Raw genomic sequence first — 24,193 nt, 5'->3', positions numbered from 1 at the left:
GTTGAGCTTACCAGCTAGACTATGAGTTCCTTGTTTTAGTTGGACTTTGTGTCTATTTATTTTTGTTTTTATTTTTAGTACCTAACACAGAGCCTGGTGCTCTGATATATGGAGGGTTTTATTTTGTTCTGTTTTATTAAAAATAAGTATTGACATTGGTATTTTGATCCAAGTTGTTAAAAAATTCAGAACAGAAGAAATTAATTTTTAGTAGAAGTCTACTGGATGTCATGTATTGGGCTATAAAAACATTAATTTTCAGACTTATTTTAGTTATAGTCTTAAGGGAAATCTTACAAAAACTAACGTATTATAATTAAAAGCAGAGTTAACCTGACTGAAGCTGGTATAAGGAATTTGGAACTCTGTTGGTTAGTCAACACTCCCCTCCTTGGCCAATTTCCTCTTTGACTCCTGAGTAACGTAACATCCATAAGTCTTGAGCTCCAAGAGTTCAATTTGAAACACATGGAATCATTTCTTTAAATGTTTTCTGGGATCGAGCCCATGTAATGGCTGTTATCCATCCATCACGTACACTAGAAAACTGAGACTTAGACAATTTAAATAATTTGATGTTCCTGATAGGAATGCACTTATCAGCTTGCAGCTGACGATAAATTATTTTAACAAGTTTAAATATCCTTAAGAACATTTGATCTTTTGAAATAATGATGTTTCAAACAACATGCTTTAAATTTTCCAGATTTTGTAAACAGTTATTTTCTGACTGATGATAAGTGAACTAACATTGTCCTGGACTTTTTAAAATTTTTACCGAAATTGAAAGTAAACTGAAACATCAGAAAGTGAAACAAAGATACATAATTGAAGAGTTTGCCTCCCAAAATGGGCGATTCTTATCTCTCTCCCTTAAAAGAGTGTGTACGTGTATGTGCACGTGTGCATGCACACATTCAGCTTAATTAAATTTTGAAATATTTCTGAAATAGTTTTCTTCTTGAAAGTTTTAACCATGAGTAAAACTTTATTCAGAAAATAATATATTTGAATAAAGGAGTGAACATTAACATTTCTGATGGCCTTCAAAATTAATATCTGATTGTAAAACATGAAATTTTAACTACACACACTATTAGGAATTAAAATATTATGGTTCACCTTTAAATATTTGTTTGATTCTTCAGTTGTAGGACCTTCCATTGGAAAGCAAACCATAAACAATGATAACTAAATGCATAATTTTGGAATTTTTATAACTAAAGTCTTTCATTTTATAACTAATTTAAGTCTTCCAAATGACTGAAGCTTACATATATATGTGTGTGTGTGCGTATGTGTATGTGTGTATATATATATGTGTGTGTGTATATATATATACATATATATATTCAAATTTGTAATGCCAAGACATGTTTTCTATGTGTAGTTCATATGTAGATGTCTGTAGAGTTATAAGTTGCAGTAAAGAAAAACTTCAGGAGTTCAAAATTACTAAATTCAGTTTTATAAATCTGTGAAAATATATGAATATATGATTATATCGGAATGATATCAGAAAATTGAGGAGAATGATTAATTGTATATGATAGGAAGGGAGAAAAGTATGATCAGGGAGAGATCAGGATAGTAGGTAGAGTGCTCTTATTCTTTATACACTACACATGTACTTCATACACGTTCCTTGAATGTAGGCAGTATTAACACTTAAAGATAACTTTTATATTTTAATTAGAATACTCTCAACAACCTGGTTCCATTAATTTTTTTTTATTGATGCTTTATTGTTTGTTGTATGTGCTCTGAAACAGGCTTACGTTTTATATGATTAGGATCCAAATGCCAACTTACAAATGGCCTGAAACATACAGTCCACAAAAGTATTTTACTGAGAGTATGTAGAGTAGGTTACAAAATTGCAATTTCAAGAAAAAGAGTTGAAGGTGATTATGTAGGATGTATTCACAATTTGTAATGCTTGAGTTTACTTGAAGACATGTTTTCTATGTTATAGTTCTCCCATGGAAATTTGGTTATTAACTTATTGATAAATCACATGTTTCTTTTGCTAATTTAGTTATTTTTGCTTAGTTTTTCTTCTTTGCACAGATTCACCCATAGCAAAAACTGGAAGAAAGGCTTTTTAGACTGGCAGATAAGGGGGAGGATTCTGACATGTTTTAGAATAAAGCATAGTTCCCTTGCCCTGTACTTTACATTTATTAGAATTGATTTCTGTCTGCCTTTACCATGCTGCAATAAAGAACTTGAGTCTGAATCTCACAAATGTGACTCTATCATTTATACATATAGAATTAAAAGATTCTATAACTTACATAGTGGTAACGTAAATAAAGACAAATTTTAAAGCCCCAAATAAATTACGTGTGATCTGTAATTTGGAATTATCTGTGGGGCTATTTTCCAGGATTTGCGTAATGATAGCTAAGTTTATATATCAGTATGTTTAACAACTTTGACCTTTTATTGAGCATCTGGGTTTTTTTGCATGGTACTTACTATGTCACAACCTATAAATAGAAAAGAAATAAAAAATATACTCCCTAAACTCAAGGAATTTATATTCTATTTATATTGCCCAGCTTTGGAATCAAAATTCAAATACCTCTTCACCTTGTCTACTGTGTCCTTTAATCCCCAGAGTTACTTTAGTTTCTTAGTGTACTCACCTAATCTTCTAAAGCTATCTTAACTTCAGAGTTAAGAAAAAAACACTCTTTTATTGTGTCATATTTACAGGTGTTAGTGATAGAACAGAAAAATGAAGATGGAACTTGGCCCAGGGGTCCTTCTGCTCCTAAGTAAGTGCTCCCACTTTTTATGGCTGATTGCATGATCTTAAAGCCTTTGATTTCAGATAACAAAATCCAGAATGATAGAAGATACCTAATTGTACATTGCAAGTATATATACCTACTTTATATTTAAATATTTTATTCCCATTATAGACGTTTTCTAAGTTTGCATTTAAATTAATATGCTATAATTAAAAAGCCTTCCATTTTGGATCTCTTTTAGAATAAGGTACAATATACATATGTTATAAATATTGTTACATTGTCTAATACATCAAATCACTATTAAACATTTTGTTTACTATTTTTCAAGCTTTTTGTGATTTCTTTTAAAAGTATCTGTTAAAGAACACTATCAAAATGAGTCTGACATAAAGTTAATATTTGTATTTAAATGTTTTAGAATATAAAAGCACAAGTAGAGATAGAGGAGTATAAGAATTGCTTTTGATGGTAAATGAAGGAAGGATGAAAGAATTAGAAATCGTTTTAACATTTGTTTGAACATGGTAAGAACCCTTAATTTGAGATCTACCCTCTTAACAAATTTTTTAAGTGCACAGTACAGTATTGTTAACTGTAGGCACATTGTTGTGTAGTAAATCTCTAGAATTTCTTAATCTTGTATAACTGAAACTTTATTTCTATTGCACAGTAATTTCCCATTTCTCCCTTCCCCCCAGCCCCTGGCAACCATCCTTGTACTCTCTGTTTCTATGAGTATTTGACCAAGTTTAGATATCGCATGTAAGTGGAATCATGCAGTTTTTGTCTTTCTGGGATTGGCTTATTTTACCTAACAGAATGTCCCCAGGTTCATCCAAGTTATCATATATGGCAGGATTTCCTTACTTAACACAGTCTTACTTCCTTAAAAAAGTCTGGATAATATTTCATTGCAGTATGTGCCACATTTTCTTTATCCATTCATCCATCTATAGACATTCAGGTTGTTTTCCTATCTTAGGAATTGTAGTGCAGTGAACAGGGGAATGGAGATATCTCTTTGAGATGATTTCGTTTCTTTTGGATATATACCCAGAAGTGAGATTTCTGGATCAGATTGTACTTCTATTTTTAATTTTTTGAGGAACCTTTGTACTGTTTTCCATTGCAGCTGTATCATTATATGTTTCTGCCAACACTGTACCAGTGTTTCAATTTCTGTACATCCTATGAGCACTTGTTATCATTTGTTCTTTTGATAGTAACCATCCTAATAGGTATGAGGTAATATCTCATTGTGGTTTTGATTTGCATTTCCCCAACAATTAGTGATGTTGCGCATCTGTACTTATTGACTATTTGTATGCCTTCTTTTTGAGAAATGTTTATGCAAGTCCTAGGCCCACTTTTTAATCTGGTTATTTGTTTTTTTGCCATGGAATTGTAGGAATTCCTTGTATATCTTGGATATTATCCCCTTATCAAATATGTGGTTTAAAGATTTAAAACTAAGACGTGAATCTATAAAACTCCAAGAAGATAATTTAGGGGGAAAGCATCATGACATCTGTCCAGGCAGTGATTTCTTGAATATGACAGCAAATCATAAGCAACAAACGCAATAATAGAGAAATGGGACTACATCAAACTAAAAAGTTTATGCACAGTAAGGGAAACAATAAACAGAGTGAAAACACAACAAACCGATTGGGAGAAAATATTTGTAAAGGTTTTAGAATGATCAGTTTTATACTACATTATCGAAAACACTTAGTGCCAGTTGTATTTCAATTTTAGACTTTTCAAACCTTTGAAAATAATATGGTGCCTATTATTTTAGTATATCTGTAGAATCCAAGGGGACTTTCTTAACCAAACACATTAATCTTAGCAAATATTCACACTAAGTAGGATAAAGGACTATAAATAGTTTAATATCAGTTTAGGTTAGGTTTCCCTCAAGTGAATTGTGAAATATTTTAAACATTTTCAGAGCTTTTGAAATTTCAGAATTTTCATAAGGGATTATAAACCTATAGTTTGAAATACTTAAAATAATGATTCTTAAGTAAATTAAAAATAATTTATTAAATGTTAACCTCGCAAATAAAAGAGAAAAATGATCTGGTACTTAATTTTTATCTTTAAAACTAAAATGCATCTTTAATGAGTGGCTCTCTGTCCTTTTTATCTTGTGAAGTTTTTTTATTTAAATTTTTTATGAGACCACTTAAGTATATTAATTAGATTTTATTATTACTCCCACTTAGTAGGGTGTAATATAAGATAAGAAGATATTGAAAGCACATGGTAGATAATTGTAAATTTCTTGATTGATGAAGCTTAGAAGTTAGAAAGGTTTTCTTTGTGAATATTTACTTTTAGTCTTTAGATCAAGATAAATGTTCTTTTTTCTAGCTTATTGTTAGATTGTTATGTATTTGTTAACAGCTTTAAATAATTTTTGAAATTTCAAAGTTGCTTGTGCCTTAAGAAATACCATGAGTTCTAAGGATTTAGAGATCTTTTCTACTTAAAATTATTGATTTTCACTTGAAAGATAAAACTATGTATTTTCTTTTCTTCCCTATTTGCTAGCACACAATACCATTTTTATTAAACAGCTGAAGTCCTTCTATAAGAGAAAACACAATTTCTCGTATATAATACCTAACAACATAGACATAAAAAATGTTGGTGAATGAAAGTACTGTACTAGAAATGTGCTTAGTTAAGAGTTCCATTCTTCACTGAATCACCCAGTATTTTAATACAGAACCCAAATGTTAAAGCATGAAAACATTATACATATATATATAGTATATATACATGATATATATATATTATAGTGTCTATTACTGTATGTTATATAGTATCCATTATATACTATAGCCTATGATCTAGTATCCATTTACTATAAAATATGCCTAATACCATATAACAGAATGTCCTAAATTGCCCAATGATAGTTAATTAGAATGCAAAAAAAAAAAAAAAATGTGTTTTTTGAAATTAGCATCAGTGTATGAAAAGACTCTCAGAAAACTAAGAATAAAAGGAAATTCTCCTAATTTAATAAAGTCTGTATACCCAAAGTCTGTAGCAAAAATTATATTGAGACATTTTGAACACAAACCAAGTAAGATTGAAAGTGAAAGAAAAAATTCACTATTTGCATATGATACAGTCATCTATGTAAAACCCAAAACCCATCAGCAGACTATTAGAACTGAGAAAATTCAGCAAGATTCTTTAAGATTAATTTGTAAAAATTAATGTGTTTTTTATACCCAGAGGTCAGCAATCTTTTTAATAAAGAACTAGATATTTTAGCTTGTGAGCCATATGGTCTCTGACTTAACTATAACTCTGCCAGTAGAGCTTGAAAGCAGCCATAGACATTATGTCAACAAACGGTTATGGCTGTATTCCAGTAAAACTTTATTTACAGAAAAATGTGGCAAACTGGAGTTAGCTTGTGAGCCATAGGTTCCTGACCCCTGCAAATATCATTAGTATATACTCCATAAGTAACCCAATCAGAAAATAGTATAACAAAAATTAACCTAATTAGGAATGCATAAAACCTTCATGGTAAATAACTAACCTATTAGAAGACAAAGGATTATCATGTACTGTGTGTTTTAATCTGATGATACCTGTTTCTTGAAATCTATTCTGTCACTGACTCCTGTTAAAAATTCTATCCTGAGTTTTGTTTTGTTTTGTTTTGTTTTTTGAGAAACTTCACAAACTCATTCTAAAATTAACATATCCCAGTAAAGGTCCAGGATTAGCTAAGTCACTTTTGACAAAGAAGAGGAAGGAAGCTCTGAGCCTACTACATAGTGAGAATTACTACAAAGCCATAATAATGAAAATAGTATGATGCTAACAAAAGAAAGGCAAATACACTGGAATAAATTAATGAGCTCAAAAAAAAACGCTCATGTAAATATGAGAACTTGGTAAGTGGCACCACTAGGCAATGAGAAACAGGTTGCTTAAAGCAGGTAGATGCTTAGATTTTATTAGGAAAACTAGCTGTTTGGAGAAAAACAGGATCACCAGCTTACACATTATTTATAAAGACCAACTCCAGAAGGAATACTCAAATATGAAATGTAAAACTTTAAAGCTAATAAGAAATTTCAGGAAATATCTATATTTTAAGAATCAGAGAACATAATGTGAAAATTAGTGGGTTTGATTACATCAAAATTAAGTATTTCTGTTAAAGGAACCATAAATGAAAGTAAAAAGTCAAGTGTCAGTTTTTTTAATATCTAAAACCTACATGAGAATAATACCTTAATGTACAAAGAACTTTTATAAATTAACAGAAACAAAGCAAAAGTCTTTTAAAAAATAACTGAAAGATATGAATAGTTTAAAGAAGGGGAAGCTCCATTGCTGACAGGCAGATGAAGAGATATGCAAACTCACTTGTAATCAGAAAGCTTGACGCACGAGGTACAACCTAACAGCCACCAAAATGACAAAAATGTAAAAGATAGCTAATACAGAGTTTTGAAGGGTTGTAGGAGAAGCGTTATGAACCAGTGGTGGGAGTGTTCACTAGAACTGCCATTCTATAAACCAGTCGGTGTCACCGAAATCAGGAATTGTTTAATCCCTCTGACCCAGCACTCAGGGGAATTTTTATGCAGGTCCCTGAAGATACAAGCTGTGTAGCTGCATTGTTGCTGGTAGTGGGGATTTGAAGGCAGCCTAGCTAAAACGAGTGATGGTATGCTGTGGAATACCAGAGCGGCAGGTAGAAGTACACAATGACAAGATCTTTAAAACTGGGTAAGTTTTAAAATAAATATACAGTTGAGAGAAAAGAAAAAACAAAATGAGATTTTAATTAAGTACCATTTACATAAATTTAAAACAAAGCAGAACATATTACATAAAATTATAATATTTAAGAGCATAGAGAAAGCACCTAGTATAGAGGAAAATAGGAGTACAGATTAGGAAGAAAAAAGATGAAGGAATTATCACTTCTTTTATATGTATAAGTAAAGTGAGGATGCACATTGTTTTTTCTGGGCAAATGCCAGCTTTGAAAAGTAGAATTCTTTGTGTTCATTGAAGTCACATTATAAGCACATATAACTTAAACAAATTCAGCTCCAGCAGAGAGCCTATAATCTTTAGGCCCTCAAGAGAAATTTCAGCATATTAATGTGTAGAACATTCTATTGCCATTATATCTGTCAGGAGACAACTCCTAGTCCTCAAGATGGTGTGAAGATGCTAGTTCTAATAAACATCACTAACCTGGATTTTTCTGGTGTTCATATTGCTTACCACATAACCGGTTCCTACATAGAGCATCAAAAGTCGAGGGGAAAACATTAAAGTTGTAATAGGGTGATAGAAGGAAGAATCATCTGTTAAATTTGTTAAAATATGGTTTCCTAGGCCCCATCCTCAGAATTTCTGATTTGGTAGAGCTGGGTGGAGCTCCTGAATTTAACATTTCTAATTAGCTCACAGGTGATTCTAATGCTGTTTGTCTAAGGATCACACTTTGAGATATTCTGTAGGTAATGTTTCTTAATATTTACTGTGTGGGACACCATAGGTGGCAGCTTCCAAGGTCTTCACCCCAGATAAGCAGAAGATAAATCTTTATGGTGGGCCCAGGAATCTTCATTTAGGTGCTGCTTATGAACAAGAAAATACCATTATAGTAAGCATATGTTTGTTGAGAGAAAGCATGTTAGTATCTAATTGTCTGACTTTACTACACCACTGAAAACAGGAACTAAAGTGCTCTGAATGTCCTAAAATTGTCCTGAGCCCATTTTTATCATAATTGAGCCTGTATATCCTCAGCTGAAGCTAAATTTTTATGCTACTTGATTGAGAAGAAATGCTAAATATTAAGAAATGTTAAGGGTAAAATATAATTTTGTTTAAAATATGTAGTCCTGCAGTTATAAAAATGCATATACCCTAAAATAACCCAAAATCCGTGTTAGAAATCTAAACCTACCTAAAAAATACTCAAGAGTTTTCCATCTGGATTTTTCTGCTAGATACCAGCATGTGATTTGAAATTTTCAACTTCATATTTATGTTATATTTTAAAAACTAAGTGCTTAGTTTTTTCAGAACTTGCACTTCTCATCTAGTTTTGCTGATTTCTTACAACCTCTAAAAACACAATCTTTTCTAATAATACCTTAGAGAAGTTTTAACCCACAGTTTTCTGTTCTGTTAAATTTGACCATTTATTTTCTAAAGATGTTGACATCAGGTACATAGTGTAATTATTCAGGTGAAGATATATAGTTAGTTAAATCTTGTATTTCTAAAAAATTATTTTACAGTAGATAAATTGTAAAAGTATAGAAGTTCCTAAAAAGAAGAGAAACCTGACCAACAGATGATCCCTCACTTTCCAGTTTGTTTAAACATAATACTTTTTTCCTTAGCCATAGCTTCTGAAGTACAACTTTATTAAATTTTGAATTCATTCAAAAATTATGCAAGTTTTTTCTGTATGGTTTTATTTAGGTATAGTTATTTCAAAGAATGGTTTTGAGATTATTATAGAAATGAAAAGATCCAAATTTTACAGTTTTACTGAAATAAAATTCTTGTGAGAGCAGCCCAAGAAACTGATTTAATTCAGGTATTTTCAGTAATTGCTCACAAATATTGATAAAAGGCATGTTGATTAAGTATTGGGTGAATAAAAGTTAAGTGTTATTGATGATTGTGAAAGCCAGTTTTCATGGGCTAAGAAAACATCCAGAGAAAGAATCCAAAATCAACTAGATAATGCATGAAAGGCCAAAAATACTCAAATGGAAAACTAAGTTAGTTCTCACTCATACATTGTCTTTCGGCCATCTGTTTTGTTCTAATTAACAAATTCCAAATTGGTGACCAAAACACTAAGTATAAACTTAATCTGGTGCCATATTAGTTTTTTTTTTTTTACAGCACTCTGTCCCTGAGTGCTCTGCTTGGCGAGAGGGAGCATTTTATAAATAAAACTATTGCATACTACTTTTTGCCCAAGATAAATAATAAAAACACCTACGTGACTCTGCAGTATTGTTTTTGTTTTTGTACACTATCGGTTTCAAATCTGTATTCGTTTAAATACATTCAAAAAATGCATAATTCTTTAGAACTTTTTAGAGAATGATTAAGCCCAATTTGCTTAATAATAGAACATTAACTGTATAAATGGATTCAGAAATGGTGCATAGACCTATTTGACTGAATATTATTAAAATAAATATTAGGAAACTCTTACCACGTAAAGTATTGGTTTCATTTTAACAAATTGTACTGAGACTTTTTTAAGTATTTGTACATGATAGGTTCTGCTTATTTGAAACAGATTTGGTTATTACAGTTCTGTTTGGGTACTAAACAAGCCATAGTTATTAGCATTCACAGAAAATGCACCCTCAAAGTTTCTATGAAAGTATACAAACTTGTTACCAATCTTAACCTTGTTCAAACACAAAGTACGGGGTTGAATGATTTGAGTTTGTGGGAGTTGAGAGAATGGCTCGTAAGCCAGCTTTCAATTCCTTGTCCATTCATTTATATTCACATATTTTAAATTAATAATGTGTCTTCTATTTAAAATGTAAGCTCTGAGCCAGAAATCTAGGGTAGTATTCCAAAATCTGCAGTTTGTTGTCAATTTTTAAGACGTTTTGAATTTTTGTAAGTTTTCTTGCATGCTTTATATCATTTTATTTTGTTCCTATTTTGTTCTCCTTCAGTAAGAGACATACAGTGACTTTTTCCAAGACTTTAAGTTGAGATAATGGAACAGCCAAACAAAACTGCCTAGTATGCAGTTAAAGATCAGGAACCAAAGCTTGGAGAGTAATAACTGCAGGTGCAGAGTTCTATTCCTGGAAGTGAGAAATATAAGCATATATGAATTATCTAATAAAAAATGTAAAGAACTAAATACTGAATTTTAAAGGAGGTCCTTAAGAAATGATATAAAACAAAAAGATCAAATAGAGTAATCCTGAACATTTAGGAAAACTGGGAACATATTATATCGAAGAGAACAAGGAGAAACACTTTCAGAAGGTAGCGAATGGTCAGCATTGCTAAGTGATGCAGAGACTGGGGAGAGGGATGGGGAACAAAAGAGATTTTCTGTGTATTTGACAAGTGGAAACAGTATGTTGGGAATAAGAAATAGATGATAGGGAAAGAGGAATTGAATAGTCAGAAAATGGAACAGCCTGTATAGATCAAATCACTCACCATGAAATGTACTGACAGAAGAAAGATAACTAAGAGGGTAAATTGGTTGGAAAGGCAGTGTTCCAAGAGAAACTATATATAAATCTTTTTGTTATTTGAATATATACATCTTTCTTAGGTATTTGTCACCTAAAGATAGGCATCATAATGATGTTAGAATGAAGTTCCTGTGTGCTGCTGGTTATCAATAAGCAGCTTTTTTCTGGTTATTTTAGATGTCCAAATTCTAAATTCTTTTTGGAAATGCTTGTGCCTACACATAAATACACTCCTCATAACTGTACTTTGAGGTTTCTCATTTTAATAAAACACCCATTAAGACCTTGAGTGTATATATACACTCCTTTGACATGCTGAAAATGCACATGGACTAAATAAATATTTCCTTCCTCTAAACACTGTACCAGCTTCCTGTTCTGGAAAAATAATATATAATCTAGTACCAATACCATGTCTCCCAAGTTTTGCCAAACAGCATGGTCACAGTCAAGTTTATGTTAACTAGTGTCCAGATATTTATTTATTTAAATTTTTAAAAGTTTTATTTATTTATTTTGAGAGAGAGACAGCATGAGTAAGGGAGGGGTAGATAGAGGGAGAGAATCCCCTCCATGCTGCCAGGGCAGAGCTTGGCATGAGGCTGGAACTCAGGAACCCTGAGATCATGACCTGAACAGAAATTAAGAGTCCATCGTTCACCCAACTGAGCTACCTGGGCGCCCCCTAGTGTCCAGTTATTTAAAAGCCATTAATTGAAGTTAGAAAATTTAGTGTATTTCATGCATAAATGAATATTAAGTTTACAGTTCTCGTATAGATGCTTAATATTCACAGGTACTCACATATAATTATTGGATATATTCTTTTTTGTTCCCTGGTTCCAAAAAAGATTTGAGCAATTTATGGTAACATGTATAAGTCAGTGTTAACTATATGAATAGATACAGAAATCACTCAAATGTAAACTAAACTTAGTCACAGTAAGGTGAAGCCAGAGGAGAAGTTAGCTGGTGGGAGCAAGTAAGGGCTTTTGAAGTTATCAAAATTGATCTGCAAATATATGGACTTGATTTGGGTCCCGATTCAAACTAACCAACTGGGGAGAAAAAAGGGAACATGAACTGACTGTTCAATTGGGACTGGCACTGGTATCGTATCTCTTGTGGGTTAGGGATCTATACTATAAATTTTTGTTTGTTTTAAGTTTGTATTTAAATTACAGTTATCATATAGTGTAATATTAGCTTCAGGAGTAGAATTTAGAGATTGATCACTTACATAGAACACCCAGTGCTCATCTCAACAAGTGCCCTCCTTGATATCCATCACTGCCCACCTCTCCTCCAGCAACCCTCAGTTTGTTCTCTATAGTTCTGTGTAGTTAAGAGTTTGTTTTATGGTTTGCCTCTCTTTTTTTCCCCTTATGTTCATCTGTTTTGTTTCTTAAATTCCACATATGAGTGAAATCATATAGTATTTGTCTTTCTGTGACTTTCTTTGTTTCGCATAAAACACTCCAGCTCCATTCATGTTGTTAGAAATGGCACGCTTTCGTTCTTCTTTATTGCTGAGTAATATTCCATTATATATATACAGGTGAAATTATAAATGTCTGGAATTTGCTTTAAAATAGTCCAGCAAAAACATGGGGAAAGGAGGCTGAGAGGATACAGATAAAAGTGGCAGAATGTTAATTTTTGAAGCTAAGATCTGATACTGGGCACATGAGGACTTGCATATATTTGGAAGTTTCTATAATAAGTTGAAAAAAATGGGTTGCAGTTTTGGTACTGGGATTCATAATGACTAAAGGAAAGTAACTGTAATTTTATTTTTAAGTGGAATGTTTTATGTTGTAAGTACCATTGGTAGTCAAAATAAGGAACAAAAATAAAGTCATGAGAACCAATTTATACATAAATTCCCTTAAACTTTCTTCCATTTATCTTTAAATATCTAATACCCTGCCTGTCATAGGAGAGGCACACAGCAAATGCTTGTTGAATTGAATTAATCTGTATCTTGCAGCAGTAAAAGTGTTTAATTTTTAGAGAGATTTAAACTTTTCTTTTTCTCCAAGAACTTATCTTTAGAAATGGGGAGGGGTGCCTGGGTGACTCAGTTGGGTTAAGCAGCCGACTTCAGCTCAGGTCATGATCTCACGAATCATGAGTTTGAGCCCCGCGTCGGGCTCTCTGCTGACAGCTTGGAGCCTGGAGCCTGCTTCGGATTCTGTGTCTGCCTCTTTCTCTGCCCCTCCCCTGCTGATGCTCTATCCCTCAAAAATAAATAAACACTAAAAAAGAAATTAAAAGAAATGGGGAAAGTTTAAAATTGGTCTTGTTTTTCTTAATAAGATAATTTTTGTTTTACAATGTTAGATTTTACAACATGGGGTTCTTTTATGTCAGATTTGAAAATAACTATAAAATCTTTCATTGTTTTGCAATGTCAGCGTTCAAACTTAACATCTCCATATTTTGGTTGCTCAAAATGGTTTTTTAAATTACATGGTTTTCATGTAATTTAATTATTAAGTTAATTTATCAAGAATATTCAGGTAATTTATCAAGTTGTATTTTTCTGTTGAAGGAAGAAGTTCAACTTAGCCTTGAATTGCATGCTTTTAGTTGAAACTCCAGTTTGAAGTAGGGCAGTTCAGATACTATATTTGTCAGGCATGAAGTTTGAATTTCTGTCTTCATGAAATAATTTCAGTTAAATTGATGTTTTACTGTTTTCTGTCTTGTTTAAGACTTGGATCCCTATTTTATATTATACCTAGCCCAAATTAGCCAAAGTTAGTTTAACACTAGGTTACTGGCTTAGTATCTAATCTATGAGTGATATTCTAAGCGCTTTTTTTTTCCTCTCTGTTCTCCTTAAAAATCCAACTAGAGCAGGGTTGCTGAGGAACGGTGTAATTTCTAAATTACTTAAAAGAAATAGATCTCAAGAGCTCTGGTTATAATCCACAGACTGACTAGTCAACCCCTAAATTAACTCCACAAATGTTAGCTAGATTGGGCTATGTATAATTTATGTCAGAAGCTGGAATCAGAATAAATAAGTGATCTGTTAACATTTATCAGTAATGTCTATAATGGCATTTTAAAAGTCTTGATATACTTTAGCTTTACCTGTGGACCACATCTATCCTTCTCTTTCTTCTGATCATTATGCTTTTTAAGAGCAATCTCTCTACCAATGCTATTTATCCCAAATAGAGCATATCCCAATGCTTCCTAGACCTTGCTTTTTCTTTCACTATCTCCTCCCTTCTACATATGTATAAATGCCTACCATACTACCACACATATAGTAGGCACTTAGTTAACAGTAATTCATTCTTATTTTTTTAATTTATTTGTTTAAATTCAATCTAGTTAGGGGTTCCTATGTGGCTCAGTCAGTTAAGCATCCAACTTCGGTTCAGGTCACCATCTCACAGTTGGGGAGTTCGAGATCCACATCAGGTTCTGTGCTGATAGCTAAGAGCCTGGAGCCTACTTCAAATTCTGTGTCTCCCTTTTTCTCTGCCCCTCCCCTACTCATACTCCCTCTCTCAAAAATAAACATTAAAACTTTTTTTTTTAATTCAAGTTAACATACAGTGTAGTATTGGTTTTAGGAGTAGACGTGCTCATCCCCAACAAGTGCCTTTCTTAATGCCCATCACCTATTTAGCCCATCCCCCCACAAACACCCCTCTAGCAAACCTCAGTTCTCTGTATTTAAGAGTCTCTTATCGTTCACCTCCCTCTCTGTTTTTATCTTATACTCCCTTCCTTATAAGTTCGTCTGTTTTGTTTCTTAAAGTCCACATATGAGTGAAATCATATGATATTTCTTTCTCTCACTGACTTATTTCACTTAGCATAATAGACTATTGCCATCACATTGTTGCAAAAAACGATTTCATTCTTTTTGATCACCAAGTAATATTCCATTATACACACACACACACACACACACACACACACACACACACACATCTTCTTTATCCATTCGTCAGTCGATGGACATTTGGGCTCTTTCCATAATTTGGCTGTGGTTGAGAGTGCTGCTGTAAACATTAGGGCACATGTGCCCTTTCAAATCAGCATTTTTGTAACCTTTGGATAAATACCTAGTAGTGCAATTGCTGGGTTGTAGGGTAGCTCTATTTTTAATTTTTTAATTTTTTTTTTACGTTTATTTATTTTTGAGAGATAGAGTGAGACAAAGTGAGAGTAGGGGTGGGGTAGAGAGAGAGGGAGACACAGAATGCGAAGTAGGCTCCAGGCTCTGAGCTGTCAGTATAGAGCCCAATGCAGAGCTCGAACCCACAAACAGTGAGATCATGACCTGAGCCGAAGTCGGATGCTTAACTGACTGAGCCACCCAGGCGCCTCTCTGTTTTTAATTTTTTGAGGACTCTCCATACTGTTTTCCAGAGTGGCTGCACCAGTTGCAGTCCATCAACAGTGCAAAAGGGTTCCCCTTTCTCTGAATCCTCACCAACATCTGTTGTTTCTTGAGTTGTTCATTTTAGCCATTCTGACAGGTATGAGGTGGTATCTCATTGTGGTTTTGATTTGTATTTCCCTGATGATGAGTGATGTTGAGCATCTTTTCATGTGTCTGTTAGCGATCTGGATGTCTTCTTTGGAAAAGTGTCTGTTCATGTCTTTTGCCCATTTCTGAACAGGAGTATTTGTTTTGGTGGTGTTGAGTTTGATAAGTTCTTTATGGATTTTATATATTAACCCTTTATCTTATGCGTCATTTGCAAATATCTTCCATTCTGTCAGTTACTTTTTTTGTTGATTGTTTCCTTCGCTGTGCAGAAGTTTTTTTCTTGATGAAGTACCAATAGTTCATTTTTGCTTTTATTTCCCTTGCCTCTGCAGACATGTATAGTAAGAAGTAACAGTAATTCATTCTTTTCTTTCTTTTCCAGTGTCATCTTCCCCCCAGCCTATAAATATAAATCTATCCTTTCTTTAAAAACAAAAATAAAAACAAAAACTGTAAACTTACTCCAAATACCATTCTTTATTTTTTTTTTCCTTTGTTGGTCAACTTTAAAAAACTAGTACTTACGGGATGCCTGGGTGGCTCAGTCGGTTAAGCATCCAACTTCAGCTCCAGTCACAATCTCATGGTCTGTGAGTTCGAGCCCCACATTGGGCTCTGTGCTGACAGCTCAGAGCCTGGAGCCTACTTCTGATTCTGTGTCTTCCTCTTTCTCTCTGCCCCCCCCCCCCCCCCCCCCCCCGCTCATGCTGTCTCTCTCTCTTTCCTCTCAAAAATAAATAAACATTAAAAAAAAATTTTTTTTTTTTTAGTTTTTTTTTTTTAACTTTTATTTATTTTTGAGACAGAGAGAGACAGAACATGAATGGGGGAGGGTCAGAGAGAGAGGGAGACACAGAATCAGAAGCAGGCTCCAGGCTCCGAGCTGTCAGCACAGAGCCCGATGCGGGGCTCGAACTCATGGACCGTGAGCTCGTGACCTGAGCCGAAGTCGGACGCTTAACCGACTGAGCCACCCAGGCGCCCCTAAAAAAAATTTTTTAAAGGTAGTACTTAATTATTCCTTGCCACTCATTTAAGAGTATAACAAAGTTCTCATTTGACTTTTTCTCATTTGTTTCATCTTATTTGACCTTTCTGTAATACTTCTTTTTGTTAACTATCTCCTAAAGAAATTCTCTTAATTTGAGTCTATGATTCAAGAGTGTTTTCACTTTTTCTAACCAATTCTCTGGCTGGCTGGTGCTCTTCCTTTCCATGACTGCCATGTTTGCTTGTGTGGGTTGTGTACTGCACAGTTTTTGGTCATTTTCCACATTGTAATCTCTCTGTGAAAGGACCTCCTTGGAATTGTGCAATGTACAGCTTCATTGTCTATATGCAGCAGCTCTGCTCACAACTTCAATGCATTGATACTTCACAAATTTCCATCAGATGATCCCTCCTTTCGTACCATAATAGATTCTCAAAATCAGTGGATAGACTACGCTAATTCTGTCCCTCAGCTCAAACCCACACAAACATCCCATTCTGTATTTCTAGCCTAGAGCTCTCTTCTGAATTCCAGACTTTTTCTAAATGTGGTATAGGTTTTGCCATATAAGATTCACCTACAATCTTTTTTATCCCACCTTCCCCCATTCCCTCAACCTAATCTATATCCATGTCCTGTATTCCCTACTTCAGGTACCATCTCAGAGCCATCTTGAATTCCTCCTTCAACTTCAATCTTTTCACCTAATTAGTTAGCAGTCTTGCACATTCTACCTCCTAAATCAGATATTTTGATCTTAATACCCCTTTACATTCTTAAAAATTATTAAGGACCCAAAGAACTTCTTTTATATGGGTTAGAAATAAAAAATAAATTTTTAAATATTTATTTAAAAATAATACTAAACTATTGTATCTTTACATAAGTAATATTTTTATGAAAAATAACTTTCAAAACAAAAAAATTGTACTGAGAAGAGTGGAATTGTTTTACATTTTTGCAAATTTATTTAATATCTGAATAGAGGACAGCTAAATTCTATGTGCTTCTGCATTCAGTTTATTGTGATACATTGTTTGGGTTGAAGTACATAGAGAATACTGAGCCTCACACAGATAGGTAGAACAGAGAGAAATATTTCAAATAATTGCTACCACATCTGAACTCAACCAGTGGTAGTTTAATGATCAAAGTTTAATCGGAATGTGGAATCTGAAACTGAAATCTTATCAGTGAACTTTTTATACTGTTATTTTAAAAATCTATCATGTGTAGGGGCGCCTGGGTGGCTCAGTCAGTTAAGCATCTGAGGCTCAGGTGATGATGTCACAATTCATGAGATCAAGCCCTACATTTGACTCTGTGCTGACATTGTGGAGCCTGTTTAGGATTCTCTCTCTCTCTCTCTCTCTCTCTCTCTCTCTCTCTCTCTCTCTCCCCCCCCTCTCCCCCCCCTCCCTCCCTCCCCCTCTCCCCCCATCCCTCCCCTGCTTATGATCTCTCTCTCTCCTCTCTCTCTAAATAAATACATAAACTTAAGAAATATATATCATGTGTAACTTGATGTAGTTGGAAAATACTAATTGAGTTATGCAGACCGTCCAAATTAATGACATATTTCATTCTACAATATTTTTAAATCACATTTGTTAAAACGTTACCAATCTTACAAGTAGTGGGAAGCTGTCAAGCCTCATGGTGGCAAAGTCAAGTTTTACAAAATTCTGTTTTTTATATGATCACTTGAACTTTATCATTGGCAACAAATACTTTGTTTTCCTTGAAGTGATAGGCTCTCTTCATTTATTTTTGAGAAGATGTTCTACCATATAGCCTTTTATGTGAAAGAATGTTGCTGTGAAAAGAGTTGCTAGTTCTGCTTGAAATTCAAATAATTATGCAAGTCTTTTTCTTCATGACAACCATGTTACTTCAGTATAGAACCTTTGTGCTTTCTGCAGACTTTCCAGTTGGTCGCATAATAGTAAAAAGAAGTGTATTTAAGGGTCAAGATTTAATAAAATCAGTATTTTCTATTTTTTCAACATGGATATTCTTAAGTGAAAATGACCATTTTCTACTGCAAGGGGCAGTGAAGAATACAATGACTCTATAATTTGGTGCTGCTGCCTTAACTCATGCTAAGGTGTCAGCAGTTGGTGGTAGTCAGTAGTTGGTGGTTTCACCACCATTGTTTTTGCGCTATCATTGCAAATATCCACCCATGAAAAAGGTCAAATAACACTTAAATAGCACCTTGAAGTTATTATGAAAATAGTTTTGACTTCATAGATGTACACTCTGAAAGAATTGTGCGACCCTCTAAGGGTCCATTGAGAACCACTTCCTAAACATCCAAGACATGTTGCCCTTGCCCACTCAATAGTCTTAGCCCCATTCTTTATTAATTTTATTAATCACCTCTGGTTTCCTAAATGATCTCTCAGTCTTCTTTCTTTTTCTCATGAATTAGCTATCTAAAATACAAATCTGATTGTGTAGATACACATTCTTCCAAACTTTTAACATGCCCAGCATAATGAAATAAAATAAATTCCTTCATAGAATATAAAAGTCTTTTATTATCATGCCTACCTTATTAACTTCTGTTCCTGTCACTACCTGCTTCCTGTTCTTTAAGCCAAACTGAATTTATTGATACTTCCCTAAGCACATCATGGTTTCTACAGTCCCATACATTTGCATGTGCTGTTCTTTCTACTGGAGGACTCTCACGTCCAGTTTCTACCTTTCCCTCCAACTCTGCACATCATTTTGAATCACTTCATTTTACTACCCACAAAATTTTATATTTTGTTATAATTTTGAAATTTGTGACAGGACTTGCACTATGTTATAGTTACTTTGCTTATGTGTCTTTTTCTCCCATTAGATTGTGAGCTATTTGAGGTCAAGAACTGTGTCTCTCCTTGTATTCCTAGTATTTACCAAGAGCAAGGCTTATAGTAGTCACTTAATAAATGTTTTGAGTGTTTCAGTGAATTTCATAGAAACTTCTAGTATTATCCTTGGATAGAGTTGCTAATGAATAATAAAAAGGGGGAGAGATGGGCAGAAAAAGGAAAAAAAAAATATGTGCCTCAGCCACTTTATTGGACACAGTAATGAGTCTTTATTTTCAAAAATTTTATTGCAAGTAAAATTTAAGAGAACATTTCAGTTTATTTCTGTGTTTCTGAAAAATTGAAGTGAATTAAACTAAAATGCAGTAAATGGATCACATTTTGAAAAATTAACTTCCTTTAATTCATTATAACTCAATCTCTAATAAACTCGGGGGTTTTTTTACTTAGCTAATTTAGCATTCTTAACATGAAAGCAAAAATGCCAGGATACTTCTATATTTCTATTAATATTTAAAAACTAGTACCTTAAAATATTAAATAACATTTTAGATGTGTTCTCTCTTTTATATTAAAACTTGGCTGATTGTGTTTTATGTTTTTAACTTAAGCACGGTAAAATAATATCTTGTAAGATCTTCTGTCAGAAAGGCTTCTAAATAGAAGTCTCACTTAATGTAATCTACCTATATACAACCTGTATCAACAAAAAGAAGCACCTTTAAAATGAGAAAAAAATCTTTACCAAGATTTCATAATATACAAAACCTCAAAAGATAAATGAAATTTTTGTGTGTAAGACATTTTTTTGCCCAAAATTTATTCTCCAAAATATGTTGCAAGTATATAGATTAGGTGAAATCCAAATGACCTAAAATTTATAGACTTCAAACAGATTCTGTAGATATACTTTCCTGCCCATTGACCATTTCATTGTTCATTAGCACCTAAGTAAAGGAAATAAAATAATTTTTTAAAACTACTCACTTTGGACCTCACTAATTTAGAATTTATGATGACTGAGATGCTGAACTGAAAGTTAGCTTTTTACAGCTCATAGACTAGATGTTACCTCATAAAATAAAATTATTAACAAAATTACAAGGGAAATTAAATCTTTAAGAAAGTAATCATTCCTATGTAATGGATTTGTGATTATAAGTTATGCCTTTAAAGCATATTGGTTGATTAAAAGCCATTAGTAATTGAGATTTCTCCAAAAAGATTCTGAATTAATGATGTGTGTAATATATAGTCAGATGTATGTCCTTTCAGTTTTTGCAGAGATAACTTTGGCCAAAAATTACTTCTTGGGATTTAGTTTTGAATTCTTTTATGCTATTCTGTCCCTATTGCCTTAGATGTTAAGGAATTGTTAAATTCTCAGATATCTGTATCATTGTTGTGTATAATTAGAATGCCATGGTACCCACTGGGACACAAATTGGATTGCTTTTATGTGCTTCCTTTAAAAAACTGATATTTTAATTCTACTCATTTAATGAAATTATTGATTGTAAAATATTAAAAATGGTTACTTGAACTCAGAAATGGGTGTACTGAGTCAATAGATATATAGGAATAATAAATATCAAGTTGTATATTTAATTTGGTAAATTTCTTTTGAAAATAGTTCCCTTTTGTACCATTATTTTTTATATGAAAGAGTACATAGGAAATAGAAAAACAAAGGATATACAGTGATTTTGCTCATGAATCTGTTTTCCAGCATTCATTTACTACATACATTGTCATCTGTCTTTTCTTTATTTCATAATTAATTTCAAAATTCAGCATTTTTTATCTAATTTAACATTTTCATATTTTTAAAGGTCCCCAGGTGCATCCAATTTTTCAGCTTTACCAAAGATCTCTCCTTCATCTCTGTCAAATAATTATAACAACATCAACAACAGAAAGTAAGCACTGAATCTTAAAAACTCTTTGTTTAATCGATCGCCCTATTGTGGTTGCAAAAAATCTCTTGTATCTAAAATTTAGGATAAAGTCTTAATGCACTAAAATTGATTTTTTTTTTTAAATTACGGATCACTTCTTCTAGGAGTAACTTTACAAGAAAGAAAGCACAGTTATAAACTTCTTTAATACATACACTATAGTAATTCACAAAAAGAGAAATAAAGTACTTTCATAATTTTACATTTTAAACGCTAATTATTGAAATTTATATAGAAGTCTGTTAGAACTCGATTTTTTAGGAAGTGTAAATTTCAGATGTCACTGACCTACAATATGTAGTATTTTTTAAAAGTGTGTATCAGTGATTCTCACCTGGAAAGCATACACAGATTTTCACGTTCATCAACAGGCAATCACTTTTTCTTTAAAAAGTTTAGAGAAACAATTCCTTTGCCCCATCATGAATAATATTCACAATCTTGGAATTTGTAAGAGTTGCGTGAAAGTGTGTGTTGTATGGCCATAAGAAAAAAGGTTAAAAATCACTTGGACTTCACTATAACATCTGACATGAGTGTATTACCTTGAAAACTGGCTTGGTTTCTGTTTTCTAGAAAAGGATAAAAAGAAACCTTTTATTGTTTGTGTTTCAGTCAAATTAGGGGAAAACCTTTAATCTAGACAATTTTATCCTTGTTTTATTTTTTGAATATATACATTACATTGTCGTTTATTTTTTAGGTTGACTGTATTTATGTAGTTAAATATTTGCATTGTTTGGCCAGTTCATAAAGGGCATCTGGTTTCCCAAAGAATTAATTTGAAAAGAATAGGCTATTTGTGAAATAATATTTAAAATAACATCATTAAATGAATTTACAGGTTAAATTCATTTGACCTTAAAATTCATATTTAAGGTGGGGAGAGGGCTTGACAAAAAGATTTTAATGTACATCTAGATTATAAATGTGTAAGAATACCCAAAGTAATTTTGGAAAGGAAAATGAGAAAGGATTAACCGTACTAAATAATGACAACCTGTTATAAAGATACAAGGTTTCAAGCAGCATAGTAGTGACCCAAGAATAACATCTACAAATCAATGAAATAGAAAAGACAGTCCAGAAACAGCCCTTTATACATAAAAGAATTTAATGTGATCAGAAAACATTGTAGACTAATGGGGAATGGGCAGATTATCCAGGAAATGTTGTTTGGAAAATTGGATCACGATTGAGAATTTCTTTGTAAAACTTTATATTAAATTGACTTAAATTGTTAAGCATATAAAAAATGAAAGGCAAATAAATGGCAAAAATACTTGCTACAAATAGCAGAGGATAAATATTCTTAATATATCAAAGCTGTAAAGATCAGTGAGAAATTTTCTAAGACATGTAGAAAACTGGGCAGTGATGCAGCTGGCAATAAAAGGAAAATAATTAAAATATATAAACATTTAGAGGTGCCTGGGTGGCTCAGTGGTTGAGCGTCCGATTTGAGCTCAGTTCGTCTCACTGCTGGTGAGTTCGAGCCCCACATCCGGCTCTGTGCTGACAGCTCAGAGCCTAGAGCCTGCTTCAGATTGTGTCTCCCTCTCTCTCTGCCCATCCCCTGCTCATTCTCATTCATATTCTCTCTCTCTCTCTCTCTCTCTCTCTCTCTCTCTCTCTCTCTCTCTCAAAAATCAATAGACATTAAATAAGATAAAGTAAAATATATAAACATTTAAATATTCAAATTCACAACTAACTAGAAATGTGCAAATGAAAACCATAAAAAACTCCATCCACTTCTTTCCATCTCAGTCTCACTGGGAAGCATTAAGTAATTATACTTATTCTTGCAAGGAGTGGTTGGAGTATCAAGATTTAAAACATTCATCCCCTTTAGTAGTTTATAAAAAGACACGTACCATAGTGTAATAACATTACATTGTATTGTAATAGTGAAATATCAGAGACTCTATGAATATCCAGTATTGCAGTTTAGTATGCTCTTTTCTGTTTAAAAATGTATGTCCACAGGCAAAAAAGTGAAAGGGAATACCCTTATAATCTGGTTTGTATTATTTTATATGGTATCTTTTAATTAAATTCATCAAAGTAATTTTTTCATAGGAGATAAAGTACTTCTTGTATTTCTACCAGTTGGAGATGCTCACACATTTACTGTAAAAGAAGCAGTTCCAGGTATAATGTGTTTATAGTTATTCTTTGGAGAGACTTTTAACATTGTATGTAGACTGTATTGAGCATAGACTGTATTTTGACCTTTTGACTGGAGTCGTCTTATTAGTATATGTGGTCTGGTGAGTCTCTGTTTTTGTCTTATCTCCCTCCTGTAGTAAAAATATGATGTTACAATCGGATCTTAAAACCTCTAACTGCAGAAGATACTGAGAGGAATTGGAGGATTTTCCTAAGTTTAAAATATGATTAACTAATGATTCTCCTCCCATGGATAGGTTATATTTTTAGGTATTTATAGTTGTTTAATTTAGACACTAAAATAGTCCTTCATATTAGGAAATTTTTATAGCAAATAGCTAATGAGTTACCACCACGCTTAAAAGTCAAGTTTACTTTTCTTAGGTGGAACAAAATTTATAAAATGGAAAAAAATGTTTTACATTAATTTGACTTAGTATTTTGATTATTTTAAATTAATATTTGAATTTAAATTAATATCGTCATAATTATCTAAATTATTTCACATAAAATTTCTTCCCATTCAGCTTGTAGAAATAAGTAGTGGCTTAAGGCTTCATATGGAAATAGCATGCTTTATTTAATTAAAAGTATGTAAAAAGGCTAATGACATTTTTTAGATAAATTGCATTTTTGAAAATTCAAGTATATGGAGATATTCTACAAGAACAAAGTATGTATGAAAATCAGTAGTTA

At 32.7% G+C, this 24,193-nt stretch overlaps 1 protein-coding gene across 5 annotated transcripts in view; it reads left to right on the top strand.

The window, feature by feature from the left end:
- USP15 (ubiquitin specific peptidase 15) overlaps nt 1-24,193 on the top strand; it is a 117,208-nt gene that overhangs the window by 47,186 nt on the left and 45,829 nt on the right. For 4 of the 5 annotated variants that reach the window (XR_008419725.1, XM_019454965.2, XM_053895841.1 and 1 more), the window contains exons 6-7: nt 2,722-2,783; nt 21,200-21,286. Coding sequence is in view for 4 of the 5 variants with exons in the window: in XM_019454965.2 (XP_019310510.1) it covers nt 2,722-2,783; nt 21,200-21,286 (149 nt within the window). In the remaining variant the exon portion in view is untranslated. The remainder of the gene's footprint in view (nt 1-2,721; nt 2,784-21,199; nt 21,287-24,193) is intronic. The other variant, XM_019454966.2, reaches the window with a different exon arrangement.

Source organism: Panthera pardus, unplaced genomic scaffold (assembly GCF_024362965.1).
Source record: "Panthera pardus isolate Hobbes unplaced genomic scaffold, ASM2436296v1 HiC_scaffold_6, whole genome shotgun sequence".
Lineage (NCBI taxonomy): Eukaryota > Metazoa > Chordata > Mammalia > Carnivora > Felidae > Panthera > Panthera pardus.
Note: the sequence above shows the minus strand (reverse complement) of the source record. Positions and strands in the feature narration are given on the sequence as shown.